The 19,562-nt window shown below is 32.0% G+C and overlaps 2 protein-coding genes across 4 annotated transcripts in view; one reads left to right on the forward strand and one right to left on the reverse strand.

The window, feature by feature from the left end:
• LOC107436532 (uncharacterized) overlaps positions 1 to 19,562 on the reverse strand; it is a 190,815-nt gene that overhangs the window by 122,089 nt on the left and 49,164 nt on the right. The window lies entirely within an intron of this gene.
• Positions 1 to 19,562, forward strand: part of LOC107436531 (uncharacterized) — a 53,218-nt gene that overhangs the window by 7,925 nt on the left and 25,731 nt on the right. Inside the window, exon 2 of the mRNA XM_016048293.4 lies at positions 8,662 to 10,128. Within this exon, the coding sequence (XP_015903779.1) occupies positions 8,662 to 9,933 (1,272 nt within the window). The 3' untranslated portion in view covers positions 9,934 to 10,128. The remainder of the gene's footprint in view (positions 1 to 8,661; positions 10,129 to 19,562) is intronic.

Consider the following 19,562-nt stretch of genomic DNA (forward strand, 5'->3'; position numbering starts at 1 on the left):
AGTGTCCCCTTAATTGAGGGAATTGGTATTTATGACGCCACGCTTTCTGTAATATGACAAAATTGCAAACATTAGGGCTTTCTTCGTAAATCGAGCCTATTTTGTGTTTCCGTGACACTGTCGTTACGTGATTCGATTCAAAATTTACTTTCTCTTACTACGAATTTTGTCACCAGAATTTATATTCATAAAGGAATGTCCCACGAGAATCGACGTTTTATATTTTTATTCACGACGTTTTTCCAAAACATCAAAACTTAACTTTTATGTCCTTCATTCTTGCATGTTATAGTCACCGGTCACGGAATATCTAAAGAGGTCTTTATTTAAATTGTAATGAGAAAAACACGAGTGCATACTTATCTCCGTCGATATTTAATTGCATCGTTCGTCTCTTTTTGAAACATTCGAAAATTCTGTATTTTGTTTAAATCGACATAATATTGCCCGGCAATAATGAACCAACGTCAGACTCTATTTTAATTAAGTTTTAAACGACACATTTGTAATCCCATTCCAGTTTTATAAGGCCGTGGAAACTAAGGTTCCACGATTTCGGTATTTTACTTAATAATTTATATCCGTCGTTGAAGAGTCGACCCAATTGGGTATACTATAGCCTACGTCACAGGTTGTGTTATTCCTACTAAATTTAACCCATGAACGGCATTTTCTGCGAGCCTAACTTCAAGTCACAAATAAACAAACGAAGTGTTTGATCGTTTAAATAGCTGCTCGCCAGATTTTATTGCATTATAAAGAAAAGTAATTGATATTCGATTTTTGATTAATAATTGATTTATGTGGATAGTGGCATAGAATTTAGCATTACGTCATGGTAAATGTTATTCCTACTAAGTGGAAGTAGTTGTGCTTTTTTTTAATATTATACCCAATTATTGGGTTTACGACTACTAATGTTCAACTCCGTATCCTTGCAATTTAGAACCCAATCCAGAAGACAAGGAAACTCCTGGATAAGTACCCCCAGAGGTATTGATTTGTTATGGTAACACGGGGGACTTTGCGATTCGACAGATTTAACGTGCATCAGTCACCATTTACTACACGGGGAGTCTTCGGCCGGCTGGGATCGAACCCAGGAATTCTTGGACATGGGCCCAGTGCTCTACCTACCCCGGCCCTTAATCGATTTCGGTATGGCATTGCACACCGGCTACTTTTACTTTCCATACAAGCTGGTATCCATATATCAGAAGTTGGATATGCTTCAGACTGCCTTATATTCGCAATTACACGTCGCTTTATTTTATTTAATAACCGTCGTTGAACAGCAGACTCAATTTTGGGTTCTAATGTTCAATTCCATAGCTTTGTAATTTGGCACCCGATCCAGAAGACAAGAGTACTCCTGGATCAAGTATTGGGATAAAGTTTCCTTCGCGGAGGACTTCTTGATTGAAATAACCCGTATTTGCATTAGAGAGAGAAAAACCACGAAAACCTCTCACAGTTAGCCTGACGGCAAGGGAACTCTATGATCCGTCTACCAATGAGTATATTTTACGTCGGCACTGTTGTCGGTGCAAGCAGCCGGATGCCGGTGCGAACAGCCGTCGCTGGGATTCGAACCCGGTTCACCTCACTGGAAGGAGAACGCTCTATCCCCTGAGCCACCACGACTAAAAAATTACGGTTCATTGTAAGAATACGTAATAACTATACATAATAACTATATACAATAATATTAATACTTAATAACTTCTCAAATATCAGATGGTTTGACTACTGATCTAGCCATTTTAAGAGTGATTAATTGGAGGACCATGGTCAAAAGCAGAGAGATCTGAAAATTCTTAAAAAGAGCAGGGCCCATCCATGGCTGTCATGCACTGAAAAAAAAAGAACTATATAATAAACGAATAGTTTATCCTTTAAAATAGTTCGGCTTTTGTTTACTTATTGAACATCTAATTTTTATGCTTTCAAAATTTTTTTTATATTACGGTTACCATTCAAAAGAATAAATTTATTAGAAAATACAACGCATGATAGCTTTTAGAAATCTTTAAGTTCAAAGCAACAAGATTTTTATTATTTAATTCTGCTCGTCTTCCAGGTTAGTAAATGTGTTTGCTTTTCTCTAAAGCATTTAGAACTTTGAAAGATTCTTCTTTTTTGAGACAGATAAACTAAACAATGACAAATGTTGACGAATAATATTATATTATCTTTCAAAAAATTCAGATTTGTGGAAAACAAGAAAAAAAAACACATTTAAAGTCTTTGGAAAACAGAAGTTATGACCATTTTTTTCTATGTAAAATCATTCGATAATAAATTTTTAAGTGTGTTAAAAACTTATTTACCTAAATATATCAATGAATATTTATTCAAATTAATAAATAACTTAAAAATAAATACTAATCTCAAATATTTATTGATTCGAATTTAAACTTATTAATATTAGCAGATTATTTGTTAAATTTTAAATCAGGATTTCAAATTTTAATCAAGATTTAAAATTTTTTCAGTTAAATTATATTTTGTTTTAATATTTAATTTTTTTTAATTTAAAAAACAGCTATAATGAAATTGAGGGTTTTTTAAATCAGGTATTTTAATGAAAATTGAAATAAAGATTAATAAAACTTGAAATGTTGTAAATAAATGACGAAAAACTGTACAAATTATGTGTTTCGTCAAGTACCAAATCGTGTGTTCTTACACATTTTAAAGGGTGTATTCTAAAAAAAGAAAAGTTAATTTTTCAAGAAATCAGACGATCGATATTTTTTTGTTTACTATCGAGAAGTTCGATTTTGTCTCATCCAATGCTAGAAATTACACAAAAGTAAATTATATTATAAATGCTTTTAGTGGTAAAACGAAAGATAATTTTAGATGTCGAATGAAAGAAGATGTTGAATTTTTGGAAGATGTCTAGTATACTCTTGATATTTCAAAGTTGAAGGGGCGTTAAAAAAACTTCGAGATAGCGAGTTCTCGAGATAACAAGTTCAGAACTAAATACGTACTAAAAAGTCGAAAAATATATTCTAAAATATTAATCTAAAAAGTAGAGTTATGAAACATGAGAATGACTACTAATAAATATGCATGTAATGATAATTGACTATAAGTCTAAATACAACAATGATAATTTTATTCTTAAAAGTAAGACAAAAATAATTGGGCATTAAATAGGAAATAATTAGTTTACAATAAACTTACATTGTCATTTTTCTGAAAAAAATTCATTTTCTCTCCCGGTAAAAAATTCGACGTGACGAGGTATTCAAGAAGAAACTCTTCGACATAGGTATTGAAATTAGCACTAGGTTGACATACGATGACAAGGAGAAAAATATTTATTTGACATAACTAAGTTTTCGAGAGTATACTGTACATTAACCTATCAATTGAGTTAATTATTTTTATGGTATTTAAATTCGTCAATAGTTTTCTAAAGCCTTGTTCGAATTCATATCTATATTTTGTGTGTGCTGCCAGTAGGATTAACAAGCTAATTTTATTTTAAGAAATATTGAATACATGCAAAAATAACTTAACTGACTTACGTATATCAAATCTTACTGTAATCAGCCATTTTAGTGTTATTGAATAACAAAACTGGTGGCTACTATATTAAACTAGGTACTGTAAAAAAAAATTCTTGGTAAAACGAAGCATTTAAAACCAGGGTGCCTTTTAAATCAGAGCTGAAAGGTGCTTATTTTTGATTTGCGTTTCTTAAAAGCCCTTAAAGGTGCTTTTTTTTATTTGGGGTTTGTAAAAAGTGCTTAATTTTCCATCTTTTAAAAAGAGATTTTTTCTTTACCGTATCGATTGTCGTTCTAAATTGCAAAACACATTTTCCAAAATTTTCTCTGCACTATTTATCAGAAACTAGTTATTTTATCTTAATTATGCGAAGTTTTTGAAAATGTTTCGAAATTTTATTGATCATTTACAAATTAAGAACTTTAAACGATGGAAAAAAATATTATTGCACAGATCCTAATTATGATTATTTTTTTGGAAAGTGATTAAAAATATTTTTTGGGTGCTTAAAAGGTACTTAAAAGGTGCTTAATTTTTGTAGAAAAACCTGGCTACGCATCCTGAAAACTAAAAGTTATGAATGCTGTTTCATTGCAGCATTGTGTAAAGTGGTTTTTAGTGTTTAGATACACTAAAATCTTTCACAGTGTAGGTCCTTAGTCAGGTGACTCAAATATATTCTATTGGTTGAATTTTTTTACTGCAATCGTCTTTGCAGTCTAGCTCAAACGAAGGAAGAAAAAAATTGGAAACCATTTTAGTAGTTTAAATTCAGCAGCAAGTGACGTAATCGAAATCTGCTTTTCGAGAACAAGATATATGATCTAATTTCATCGATAAGGGACCCGTTTTTGATGCAGGTAGTTTTTTTTTTATTTCTCCTCAGCTGTAAGAAAAAAAGAAAAACTCGTCATGTTGTATTGAAGACTTCTGTGCCACCCACGCTTGGTGGCATCAATGTCTAAAAAAATGGTTCTTTATGTTTCCGGTCAGCATTCATCACGCTTTTGATATCGAGCTTCAATGAACTCATTTTCAGGTGATGTTGCCACCACTCGAAATAAAATAATCCTCTTAAATAAGTTAAGCCTATTTTTACAAGTAATTTGGAAGTATCCTTTACGTAAAAACAAAATATCTATACTTGTAAAAGATTAAAACTATCATTAAAAAAAAAAGTATGCTAAAAACGTAAAAGATTTAAACTACAGTCGGACTTCTATTTAACGAACTTCCATTTTGCGAAGTTCTCTTTTTTGCGATGTTTTTCAAGGAACTAAGAACATTTTGGAAATTAATTCGTAAAACAACTTCCAAACAGCGAAGTGAATTTTCTATTAAGCAAAAATTTTTTGAGAATATTTGTTAACGCATTTTATGGGGAAATTGACCTTGAATTGATTTTCGAAGCCACTTAATTTTTTTTAGAGAAAGCAGTAAAATCCCTTTTCCTTTTTTGTTTGCATTTCAAAAGAAAAACTAACGGATTTTATCAGTAGCAATTAAACTTAAGAACGCATGCGGTAGTGTAAGTGGAACGCATGTAGTATGTTTAAAACTATTTTTATAATAAATGTAGCTATAATTTTATACATAAATTTAGCTTTTTTAGTTGAAAACGTATGTAGCATGATAGTGTAACTTTCAATAATGTTTTGCTTTATTCTTGCTTTCCATGCAGATTTCTTTTACGGTTAAGATTTATAAAATAAATAGTAGATATTAGTTTACTAAATAAAGGTGTGTCCATTGATCTTTTAATTATGTCTAGTGCTTATGAATTTAAAACCTGCTTTGTGTTGTTTAAGTATTTCAAAAGTTGATTTTCAATTTAGAGAATTTCGTTAAATAGAAGTACGACGGTATTATTAAAAAGATATTCAAAATATGAAAAAAGATTAAAACCATTATTATTTAAAAAATATGCTAAATTTATTTCACATTTCTTATTATTAATAAGTGTAATAGGTTTGTATTTCTGCTTAATATGATGAATATCACTTTTCAACTTTGTAAACAATTTTTGACTAAATTATGAAAATCGACGAGAAAGGCTAAAAAATACAGAAATTACCATTGTAAAACCTAAAGGTTAGTTTTAATTTTAAAATATTTTATTTCGAATTTACTGGACTTCGGAGCATAAGTGGATAAATGAAGCTCATGGTCAATACAATCGTAATAAAAAAAATTATCTTCGCTGCTTAAAGTGGAATTTAACAAGTTGATGAAAATTGATGATAAAGGCAATATAATGCTGAATTTTATGGTGCTATAAATCATGGAAACATCAGAAAAATACTAATTTTAATTTTAAGTAAAATAATAATGCATCAGATAACCAAATATTTAGGACTCTGAGAATCAGGTTTTTACTTTTCAAGAAGAAGACCTCCCATACCCACACATGTGACCTATGACGTCAGCGCCAGCTAATCTTAATCAGTAAAATGGTGTATAAAAGTTGAGCTAAGTTAGAATGTTAATTAACGTGAAGTTAATTAAATATAAAGCCGTATCTTACATCGAATTCGTTGAATTATAATTCTTTCTCGTCTATTTCTTTTACTTAACTATTTGTTTAGTAATTTTAATTATTTGTTTATGTATTTTATTGCAACCGTTGTATATTTAACTTCGTGTACCTGGCAACTTCGATACATAATTAGTTTGTTTATGTTCAACATGGCTTCGTATCTGTCTTTGTGTTAAGTATCTGTGTAAATATATAGTGAAAGAATCTTTGTAAAACAATTTAAAATACGTCATTTAAGAAAATTTATACTTGACGGGCTCGGCTTACTCGAAATAGAATGGAAAGAACAGTTGCTAACATAAACAAATGTCACGTTTCACCAGCCAATCAGGATCGAGGTACCAGCTCCAGGTCACTTGCAGGTGTCCCATTATTAATTAAATAATGTTGATGATTAGTATACAGAACAGTAAAACCGAAGGGAAGATTAAAATTTTTGATTAATATTTGATTTTCTCTTGAAGAAACCTGGTTTGATTTTTTGTCGCCAAATTGATAAATAAAAAATTCTAATCACAAAAATTTTTTTGTGTTTTGAATGGTTTGAATAAATTGTTTTTGTTTAAAGTTTTTCCTAATTTTTTTTTTTAAAATCATTACGAGGTAAGAGAAAAATTCTATTTTGTAAATTCCAATATTTTTAATTCGAAATTAATCTGTTCACAGAAGAGTCAATGTTATATTCAAGTCAATGATATATTCTTATATGATGAATGAAAACATTCTTTCAAGTCAATGCTTCAAAAATTTTCTGATTCCATGCAAAAAAAAATTTAGGCTGAAAGAAACCTTTTGATATACACCGCAAAATACGATTATGCATTCTAAAAATGTATCTTTTACAGCACACACAACGCAAAAAAAAAAAAAGAAAGAAAAACATTAGCATCTTATAGCAAAAGTTACTAACACTGCGACTGTCAGCAGATGCTGTAAAATTTACGGAAAATTTACTGTTTTGAATATTACTGCAGACTGATGTAGAACTCACAGCAAAGTTTTGGGAAGTTTTTGCTCCTTCACTGCATTATTGCGACAACGTGTTGTCAGTAACAACACGTTGTGGATTGTACATCAGTTTGATGAAAATGTCACAGTATACTTTTCACAGTTTAAAACAGTAATTTTGTAAATTTATATACTTCCTGTTTTCAGCAAGTTCAGCTGTAAAATACATAGAATATTCTTATAGTGTATATACTTCTTTTCCCGCGTTGGCAACAAAGATTTGAAATAGTGTCAAAAATGAAGAGTAAGGAATTAACAGACTGAGTTGCATTTTTTAAAACTTTGCTTATTAATTTACGTAGGTAACACACTTCATAGCCGCATTTTAGCTTTAATGGCGCTTTATAATTAACAATTTATAATATGTTTTATCAATTGAGATTTGCCAGAAATCTTGCTAACACGAGTCTGGCAACATACGTTGCTAATTGGAGTAAATAATCTAATTATTTTTTAACTCTTGTGTAATACCTCCATTGTTACCCACTTCGTCACTTATTTTGATGGTTGTTATTGGTCCAACAACAAGCATAGCATGATGGTTGAACCATCATAGTAGAAAAACAACATGTTCCATCTTAATTTGATGGTTGCTGTTGGTCCAACAATACTAAGCATAACACGATGGTTGAACCATTATATTAGTAAAACAATATCTTCCATTATATTTTAATGGTTGTTGTTAGTACAACATTAATAAACAAATCTTGTTGGTGGAGGATAAAAGTAGCCATACAGCATCTTCTATCATATTTTGATGGTTGTTGTTGATCCAACAATAAAAAACTTGTTGGTTGATCATCATACTAGTAAAACAACCTCTGCCATCAAAATATGATTTTTTATATTGGTCCATCAAAGATCAAACATTGCTTGATAATTTATCATCAAAACACAAAAGCAAAATTTTTATTTCGTAATGATTGAAATTTGTGGGACCATCAAAGCTAGAGGAAAATTGTTGTATGGTGGTGACCATCAACAGATGTTGGACCATCAAGAATCTTTCTGAAACCAACATTAACCATCAAAATTCTTCGATGGTACCTTCAAGAATTTTGTCTTGGGTATGCTCTTTTATTCATTTTCTGAACTGTTTTTTTTATACATCTTATGACTAATATGTTTTTTATAGTGTGCTTTCTAAGTAGTACTGAAATGTAAATAAATAAAATCATGATGTACCTTAATTAAATAAAATGTACATCAATCAAAAGGTTCATAGCATGAATAAGTAACATAATTTAAAAACTTCATTTCGAAAAGGGTAGCAGCATATACACAAAAGCAGACTAAAATAAATAATTATCCAACGTGCAAATGAAGTAATCTAAAAACAATAGAGGCTTGGCATATAGTCAGGGGGCGACCCCTTAGTAACTTTCGTGTCTTCTAAACAAACCTGATAGCTATTAAGCCTGTTTTTTCAAGGAAATATAAATAAATAAAAATCGTTGCATGTATATTATAACTATTGTTGCATACATTTGCATGTAAATAGTTGCATGTTCATTGCATTCATTCATTAATGGAAAAATATTTGCATGTATGTACTACGGATTATAAATAATGTTTTTTTATTTTATTTGCAGATGTGGCAAGATATTGAAAGTGTTTTGCTGGGAGATTTGACTCTAACGACGTCATCAAACTACACGGATATTCGCCCGGTTTCCTCCAATCAGAGTTCTTTTACACCAATGACGGATGACAGCGGGGGTGGTAGTTTATCGTCCATTCACTTGCCAAGCCCGGGCAACAACAGTGGACAACGTCGTTGTCCTCAATACAGCCAACCACTGTCGCCAAACTTTTCATCTCAAACGCAACCCTTTCACCAGATTCATCAGGCTCAAAAGAGAATGGGTGACGCCAACACATTACGCCTGGACAGGGACCTGGGCTTAGTTTACGATTCTTCGCCAAAGACTTTGTACAGTGAAGAGCCATCGAACATTTTACCAAGTACTTCGAAGTATGATCTGGGTTTGATGGGTAATACCCCCATCGAACACCACACTCCGGAACAAGTCGCGATGTTTGGTGCTCAAGATTACCAGACGGCTTCGAACCAACAACTCAGATACGGGTCTTCCATTGTGGACATTAAACCTGACGTGATGGCAAACAGTGGTTTTTTCAATAATCCTTCGAATAATACCGTGGGCAGCAATAATTACCTGATGCCGTCGTGGAACAATTATTCCTCACCCGTTTTAGCTAGTCATTCTTCGCCTCCGACAACCCCTGATAGCAACGTCATGAGATACCAACAGAACCAGTATGACGCTTACTTCAATAACGCTCAAATGCAGAGGATACAGTCGGGACGTTCTAATAGCATGCCCAATAATCACACTTTGCAATCCCCATTTTCAACGTCTTTCACCCCACAAGGAAGGATGGTCACCCCACCAACGTCACCTCACCTCATGGACTTGCTTTCAGGTCGCGGAGGAACCACGGGGATGACCGTGCTACCGAATTCGGTTGGAGTAGGAATCGAACAAACTTTAGGTGCTGGCGTTGTACCACAACCTCCACCACCCACTAAACCCAGAAGAGGTAGAAGGTCCAGAGGACCTAAGAAGGTGACCATACACACCTGTTCGTACCCGGGTTGTTCCAAGACTTATTCGAAAAGTTCTCACTTAAAAGCTCACTTAAGAACTCACACGGGCGAGAAGCCTTATCAGTGTAATTGGAAAGGGTGCGGTTGGAAATTTGCGAGGTCTGACGAACTGACGAGACATTACAGGAAACACACGGGCGACAGACCTTTCCAGTGCAGGTTGTGCGAGAGGGCATTTTCTAGATCAGATCATCTATCACTGCATATGAAAAGACACTCTGAAATTGTATGATTTGAAGTAGACACTATAAGAGTATTTAAAAAAAAATATAAAAAAGGTGGAGGTCTTTGCTGAATTTTTCCTCATTTCTTTGAATTTCTCTCTTTCTCCCCTCTTAAAATTTGGCTTACAACAACATATCGATTTTTTGCTGCAAGGCCGTCGCCAAATGATTTCTGAATACTTTGTTGGCACCGAAGTATGTAGGTAAGTTTCTCATCTTTTAATTAACTCATTTTGATTGCCAATTTTTTTTAGATGGTCTTTGAAAAATAATTCTTACTGAACTTATTACTTTTGCATTTTATTTCGCATCAATTCGTTACAATTAAGCTAAGCAAAATATTTAATAATAACTAAGCAATTTAGAAATCGTTTCAGCGATTCTACCAGAGTCGAAATTCTTGAGGGTTTATGTTGGTTTCAGTGTGATTCATGATGGTCACCAACATTTTCCATGGTTTTTGATATGCCAACAAGCTTCCATCATGGTGCATGCTACTTAAATACTACGATGGTTAACCATCAAGAGAAGTTTGACTCTCATAGACCAACAATCCATCATGATCCGTGATGGTTCCAACTATACATTTCCATGCGTGGGAATTTTTGTTGGTTCTCAGGAATATATGATCAAAAAAAATTTTTTTTTTATGTTGGACCATCATAAATCAGTCTGAATTCCTACATCTTGATAATGGTTGTTCATGATCGTTCCAACATTTGATTAAGATACTATGATAGAGATTCGTGATAGTTTAACATGAACAAACCATCAAAACAAGTTGTTATTCCTATGTTGAACCATCATAAATCAGTCCGAATTCCTACACTGAGGTAATAGTTATTTATGTTGGTTACCATCAAAAAATAAAATGGTTCATGATGGAATTATTATTGGTTACCATCAGTATTATGTTAGTCCATCAACGGATCGTAAAACATATTAATACTTATAGCCATCACGTGGTGAAATGTAAACTTCATTTTCTATAGCTAATTATTTGGTTTAAACATTATGTAGACCATTAAAGGTGCTCAACGCTAAGAAAAATCCTGTAATTTATGGTTTCCAATTCTGACTTTCTAAGACGTTTAGAAAGTCAGCATTTAAGTTTCATCATGATTACTCCCGAAACAGTTCATATAAATTTACATTTTCCAATTCCGATTTCCTAAGACAAGTCAATATTACGCTTTGTTAATTATGAACTTTCAAGGTCACTGTTTTCCCCCCCTTTAGTTTGTAGTCGTTAGTTTTGTTACCATTTAGTAGTATTATCTGTCTATTAAGAGACCTCTAACCTTAATGTCTAGGTTTTAGGTTGAATTTTTAATTTGTGTTAGCTTGGTAATTTGTGTATTTAACTAATGCTTGATGATATAATATTATTTGTCATAAGAATAACTTTCAAAAAAATGCAGAAAATAAAGGGTATCAGACGTGGAGAAATAGTGCTTGATGATTTTTAAAACTTTTATGAAATTTTCCTCAAAACTTAAAAAGCAGTAAAAAATGCGAGTTGTGTTTTTTTGCTCAAATAATTTAAAGCTACGTTTCTTAGAATTTACATTTATTATTGCTGTTAAAATTAACGAAAACCAATTTTGATGACGCTGAAAAAATATTTTAACTTTAATTGCATAAAAGCAAATATACTTCTGTGTCAGTAAGCGGGTGGTTGGCCACTTTGATCAGCCTGCGTAGGGACAAAGGGTGCACGGTATCGGTCCTCGTTAAACTGATGTACCGTAAAGTGTTCGACATCGCGCTCAGTTCATCGGACTACTAAAGCGAGGGAGCCATTTTCTCTACAGAGGATCAAAATTGCGATGGCTTGTCTTCGGATCATCCTCAGGGATGTTTCCCAGACCGTCGCTGATAGCCCATTGTGCAGCTCTAGTACGACGTAAATAAAGAACCTACCTACTTATGAAATATCCATGAACAAGCCTTTGCAAATTATTTAACGATTAATCAAAAACTGTTGATTGCAAAATTGTATTAGGATAATTTGCCCAAAAGAAAGAAAAAATCAATAGAGAATTTATAATTCTGCACGCTTTATATTTCAAATACCACCCCTGCGATACTCCACCCCTGCGATAGTTAAGCTCGGTCGGGAGAGGCATGACCTAATCAGTTGGTCGGAAAAGTTATATTATTTTTGGAGTTAGATCTAACTGCTTTGTTGCAAATGCAATTAACTACAACTGCTTTCTCTTAAAATGTAACGACTACAAACTACTTTCGAAATTAGTTCACTACTTTAAGGAGGCGAATTTTGCTTTAGAATTTAATTTCCACCTATGTTCAAAATGGTTTTGAATACGCAATCTGCTTACATTTAATATAAAGGAACAATTAAGAATATTTATTTATATTTTTACATGAGCCTGTTTGTTATTCAAAAAAAAATTTTTTTTTCCTTTTGAATTTGTTCATTTAACTTTCAATTTTTTATAACTTTATATTTAATTTTAGAAATGCGAAATTATCAAATACTTATAATTTTTTTTAAAATTCTTTAATGCTTTTATATTTCTTTCAAGGAATTAAGTACAACGACGATACGCTCTGAAATAACATCGTTTTACGAGTGTACAGTCATTCGTGAGAGTGTGACCAAAATGATTAATTATCTATTTTTATCATTGGCTTGCTTAAATATTAGTTATACATGGTTCTAAATACGTCATTCCTGCTCACGCTCAGCTATACCCAGTCACAGGGTCATCACATCGATTGACGAACCCGAGAAGATTCCTACCCATCCAATTCGAAAAGATTAGTAGCACTAGAGTCGTGTTTCCTTACTAAACTAACGCTAAAAGTAGTTTTCAGGAATCGCTACAAAATGCTGTTTTTTTTTGTGTCGTACTACTCAGTACACTACTTTTTTTTAAAAAAATCGCACACTACACCGTAAACTACGAAAAAAGGTAGCGACTACAGTTGTTTCATTATTTGTAGTGCGCTACTTCACACCACTGGGCTTAATAAACCAACAGCGTAGTTTGTTTTTTGAGATTTTTGTTTTTCCAGTTTTTCTACACTATGAAAGATCGAAAGAAATTTTATTATATAATTCATTGAACCGCGATGGCTCAGGGGATAGAGCGTTCGTCTTCCAATGAGGCGAACCCGGTTCCAATCCCAGTGAAGGCGAGTCGATACGAATTCGGCATCCGGCTTGCAATGACCACAGCGCTGATGTGAAATATCCTTAGTGGTAAACGGATCATGGGTTAGAGTCCTCTTGCCGTCAGGCTAACCGTGGGAGGTTCTTGTGGTCTTTCCTCTCCATGTAACGCAAATGCGGGTTAGTTTCATCAATAAAGTCCTCCACGAAGGCAAATTTTTCCCCAATACTTGATCCAGGAGTTCCTTTGTCTTCCGGATTGTGTTCAAAATTACAAGGCTAGTTGAACATTAGTAGTTGTAAACCCAAATTTGGGTCGGCTGTTCAACGACGGTTATAAAACATATAATTCGTTAATTTCTTCAAAGAAATCAAGGAAGTCATATGTGGAAATTAATTCGAAATGTTCAATTTTTCTTCCTTTAATGTATTGTTTTTAGTAATTCTAAGCTTCACTTTACAACCGACGACTCTTAAAATTTTTTGAAAGTCGATAAAAGTAACTAACTCAACACCTTTTTGTGTACTAAACAAAAAAAAAAAAAAAAAAAAAAAAAAGAAACGAAAGCAAAAGCTTATGGTTATTAAGTGAAACTTTCTTTTACTTGATTCGGTTAACGTTCGTAAACCAAATTGCAGCTCACACTATAACTGCCGGTGTAAAGCACCAAAGGTTATAACTAGCGTGACTTTGAAAGCCTTGTGAAGACCAGGGGCCAAAAACCACTTTGGCGGCTTGATTTAAAGCCGGTAATAAAACACCCACTATTACATCGGATAAGAACGCCTCATTTGCTACATTTTTAATTTTTTTCTTTTTATTTACTTATCAGTGTTATAGACTCTGCTTTTTCACTTTTATTGCTTTTATATTGCCTCTTAATTTAACGATTGAGTAGAGTTTCATTATTTATACACACCGCAATCTATTAAACTCCATTGTGAGTTGAAAACTTTCATTGTTGCTTTGATTAGTAGTCTAACAATTCATTTAAATTTTGCACCATAATTTGGGGCTGTATAACACGACAGTATGGTTCCACTTCTACGAGAATATGGTTGAATTTAACACATTATTAAGGTTACAGCATATTTATAACGTATTATGGTTTAACGCACCGATATCGTTTTTTAATGTTGAACAGATATTTGTTACAATTATGTTAGTAGCTTGATTATTTAAAAAATTATGTTATTTAAAATTACAATTGTGTAGCACCACAATTACAATTATGTTACTTAAAAGTAGCTTGATTATTTTAAAAATTATGTTATTTAAAGTTACAATTATGTTACATTACAATTACAATTATGTTACTTTAAAGTAGCTTGATTATTTTAAAAATTATGTTATTTAAAATTACAATTGTCTAGCACCACAATTACAATTATGTTACTTAAAATTAGCTTATTTATTTTAAAAATTATGTTATTTAAAATTACAATTGTGTAGCACCACAATTACAATTATGTTATTACAATTATGTTACTTAAAAGTAGCTTGATTATTTTAAAAATTATGTTATTTAAAATTACAATTGTGTAGCACCACAATTACAATTATGTTATTACAATTATGTTACTTAAAAGTAGCTTGATTATTTTAAAAATTATGTTATTTAAAATTACAATTGTGTAGCACCACAATTACAATTATGTTATTACAATTATGTTACTTAAAAGTAGCTTGATCATTTTAAAAATTATGATATTTAAAATTACATTCATGTTACACTACAATTATGTTATTTAAAAGTAACTTGATTAGCCATATGTTGGCAGCTGTTTTCAGATTTGTCGCCAATATGAACATAAGTCCATATTACCGTTTAGTACAAATTTAAATATCGAAATGTTTCGCCAAAAATTATCGATATTAAAAATATCTTGATATTTTTCCAAATCGACTTATTTATATAGATATCCATGTACATATTTTACTAAAGTCGATATTTTCGTTATACAAATAAAATTTACTAACTCTCACGTTAATATCGATCGTATTCAATAATTTATCTTTGCATGTAATATTCTCGATATTATCTTTTTGATATTTTGATTTATTGAACGCAATATCATCTCATTCTATTATTATAGTTATCGATAATGATCACGGTATTACCGTGTTCGATATTTATTGTGTTCGTTAATGATCAGGATGCTGTCGTATTTGATACTCCTGTGTGTATTATTGTTAGTCGGTGACTTGCACAAACGAGCATTTGGCGCTGTACCTACTTGTTGGCGATTTATGGTCCTGATAGTAAAAAATAATTTCAAACTTTTGAAATGCTTCTGTGGATTAACTACCACTACAAATATTAAACATCAATTCACTAGTATATAAGACATGCTAACGCGATTCAATCCTGAGGTACCTTTTGATAGATGAAAGCTGTCATTGTCGAAAGATCATTTCTTCACAAGTGCTAAACTTATTAAAATTCGACATTTTAATGACTCAAGTAATGAATAAATATTTAACATTTTTTGTGAAAGTTTTTTTGATGGATGAGTTTTTATTTGACATCTATTTGACTTAAAATATTTCTATAATTATTTCGATGAAATCCAGTTCAAGTATTTTACGCTTCTCAAGTGCCATATTTTTATTATAAAGCTAAAATATACAAAAAAAAATTCTTTTGTTTCATGTATGTTAGATCGTTATAATGTATTTCTTACAAAAATACGTATAAACAGTTTTTTTTTAAAGTTTTTTTTAAATCTTGAAGTAAATAGTAGAATATTTGTGATTCTAATTGTTTTTCGTGATATTACTTGAAGTGATAAATTTCATAATCCCCATATTTATGTGGATAATTATTTCGATGAAATAGTATCGAGTTCAAGTATGTTACACTTTTCAGTGCTGCTTTTTTATTAAAAAGCTGAGAAATACAAAAAATTTCCTTTGTTTTATGTATGTTATATTATGTAAACACGTATATGTAAACAGTATTTTTTTAATCCAGAAGTAAGGAAGTAAAAAGTAGAATATTTGTGATTCTAATTGTTTTTCATGAAATTATTTGAAGTGATACACATATAATATTACTTGAAGTGATAAATTTCGTAATCATCATAAACTATAATAAAATTTTTGAATACTTTCTTAAACATATTTTATCTTTAAGTGTGATTTAAATAATATAAACATAATTTTTTTAAAACAAAAAACTGAACAACAAAAAAAAAAAAAAAAAAAAACTTAAAAAGTATAAAATACTAAGAAAAATAAATAAATAAAACTCTTAAGATTAGTATATAACCATGATTTTCAGTTTTTACGTTTAATCTCAAAATTTCGAAAAATCTTATTCCTATTATTTTTTCTATTTTTATTTATAAACCTTTCGATATTAAAAAACTGAGTTTAAAAATTATTCATATTTAATCCTAAACCAATAATGGCTGCAAAAATTACTGTAATGAAACCGATCTCCCAACACTCTTTTCCGACGCTTCAATACTTTTTATTCCATTCTTGATTAAATGTCCTGTCGAATACTTGTACAGTTTATGACAGGCAAACGCTCCACTAAACTTACATTGTGTCCAATCTTTTCACAACTAAACGCATGCGCAATATGATTGTCATCTCGACGTACTGTGAAAGATTCTGGGGTAAAACCGCTGACGTACCTTATGAATTTTTTAAAACGCGTTTTCCATTTTCATCTAGAACCCGATAGAAAAGAAGGAAGAAGGAAAAAAAAAAATGTTCCATCGAAAAGTCTCCTCTTTATATATTATTCCACATATTCCAGCGCCTACCTTCACGAGAATCCCCCTCTTCTACGGGAGTCAAGAGGGGGGAGATGGCGGAGAATTATTGTGACGAGACTTTTTCGAAAAGTGACGGGCTTTCCATTAAATAACGAGCTAAATTGAAATAGATTTTTTGGTTTGCGTTTTTTTTTATTCCCCCCCCCCTCCACTCATTCGTAGACAAATTTATCACGCAATGGGATATCTTTCATTACTGCTTTGGATGTTGTTTTTGCGGGAACAAATTCTCTCGCTTTGTTTATACATTTGGTAAATCCGATTGCTGTTTTTGAGCCTGATTGTGCAATTTGCTGTCCCGCATGTTTTAATTTATTTTAACCATCATTTTGGCTTCAGTGGTAGTTTAGGGGATAGAGCGCTCGCTTTCTAATGTGGTGAATTGGGTTCGAATCCCAGCGATGGCTAATCGAAACGTATTTCGTAGACGGCTTGCACCGACCACAGTGCTGACATAAAGTTAATTTGCGTAACGAAAGAGCTTTTGACTCTTTTCAGCAATTTCGTATCTTTTAAATATTAAACACAATCATGAAGACAAAGGAGCTCCTGTGAGCCGTGATGGCTCAGGGTATAGAGCGTTCGCCTTCCAATGAGGTGAAACGGGTTCGAATCCCAGCGATGACTAGTGGATAAGAATTCCGCATCCGGCCAGCACCCACCACAGTGCTACGTGAAATATTCTCAGTGATAGACGGATCATGGGTTAGAATCCCCTTGCCACCAGGCTAACCGTGGGATGTTTCGTGGTTTTTCTTAAAATGTAACGCAAATGCGGGTTAGTTCCATCAAAAAGCACTCCACGAAGACAAATTTCCTCCAATACTTGATCCAGGAGTTCCCTTGTCTTCTGAATTGGGTTCTAAATGACAAGACAACGGAGTTGAACATTGGTAGTCGCAAACCCAAAATTGGTTCGGCTCTTCAACGGCGGTTATTATATAAAATGTTCAACACCGTAGCCTTGTGAATTTGAACCCAACACAGAAGACATGGAGATCAAGTATTGTGAGACGCTTGCCTTCGTGGAGGATTTTTTGATGGATCTAATTATCATATGCGTTGTATGGAATGGAAAATCGCTAATACCTCCGACAGTTAGCCCGACACTGAGGTATTCTAACCCATGATCCTTCCAAAACTGAGGATATTTCATGTCAACACTGCGGTTTTTGCAAGCCGAGAGCAGAATTTGAATTGACTAGACATCCCTGAGATTCGAACCTGGGATGTCGAGCATTCTATTTCTTGAGCCACTGCGACTCTGTTCCTAATGTTTGTGTATTCTGTTGTTCCACATGTTTGTGCATTTCGCTGTTCCGCATTTATTTGAATTTTGTAATCCGGCATTTAGCAGAGATGCCAACTTGCTCCGGGCAGCAAATATATATTTTAAAGTGGTAGTTTATCAATTGTGATTCTTGGTTTAATAAATTCAATTTTGTAGATTTTTATCCTCCACTCTTTCTAAATAATTCGTAGGCTTATATAATTCACCACTTTATAGTAGTTATGTCCTGCTATACCTTTTAAAAAGAAAACAAAAGTTTAAAAAGTTGCAAAATTTACTTCGTAGTTATTTACCGTTTTTTTAATTACTTTAGCGTGTCCGGAGCAGTTGGCATCTATGATTTAGTGCAATTTGCACATTCAATTATTCATGAAAAGTCAAATAACAGTATTACAGAGTTAGATATAAAGTCTACATTTTCCAGAGAAAAAAAGATGTCTTTCTCTGACACCGGATTTTAGACGTTTACGATATAGCGTGTAACCACAATTCGGAACATATTATACTACATATAATACGTTCCAAAATGTACTTATAATAAATATAGTAAAATATTCCATACATAATAAATTTAATTACGAGAACAATCGTAAATTAGCATCTGCTATTGTAGAGTTTGTTAGAGTGCCTGTAAATACTATGTAAATTTTTAAGTACTTCGTAATTTCTTGGGAACTATTTAACCAAATCAAAGAACTATGCATAAAATTTAAAAATCTTTTATCAAAAATTTGGTTCTAAGCATTGCATAAATATTAACAACTATTTATTAAATAAGGATAAAAAAAATTATGTACGAGATTTTTTTTTTATTATTATTTTTATATAATTTTAAGCATTTTAGTTTTTAAGACAAAATATTAAATTTGAATTTAGTAGGTGTTCTTTTAATGTTTACAAACTATGAAACGATTATTTTTGAATGAGATCCATAGCTCAAAATTGGTGTTTTGTAAATCTACTGTGTTCAAAAAGTAACGCCACTATGAAGTTGGCAGCTTACATTTTTATCGATTACCTTTATTTGTTTTATCTGACAACGGAGTGTTCAAAATTATAACTCAAAAGTCTCCTTAATATGCGAAATTATTATAAATAAATTTTTTTAATTAACTACTTTGGGGTTCCAATGTATAATAATTGCATTGCTCACCAACTCCCATGTTTGTCTCGTAATTATTTTGTCAGTAGATCGTTACACCTTAATTGAAGGATTAAGGGACAAAGGTTTTATTCTTTTGCATCCACAAATTAGGTTTCCGATTTCATTAGGGTAAATCTTAAACTTTATCATTTTGCTCGGGCACAACATCAATTTCAATTTTGTTTCTTAAATTTACATTAAATTTTTGGATGCTTTAAGTAATAGTACGAAAAGTCAATTTCTAATGAAGTTTTAAAATTTTGCGTTCATCATT

The sequence above is a fragment of the Parasteatoda tepidariorum genome, chromosome 6 (assembly GCF_982258835.1).
Source record: "Parasteatoda tepidariorum strain Cologne lab strain chromosome 6, Ptep-v5.0, whole genome shotgun sequence".
In the NCBI taxonomy this organism is placed as follows: Eukaryota; Metazoa; Arthropoda; class Arachnida; order Araneae; family Theridiidae; genus Parasteatoda; species Parasteatoda tepidariorum.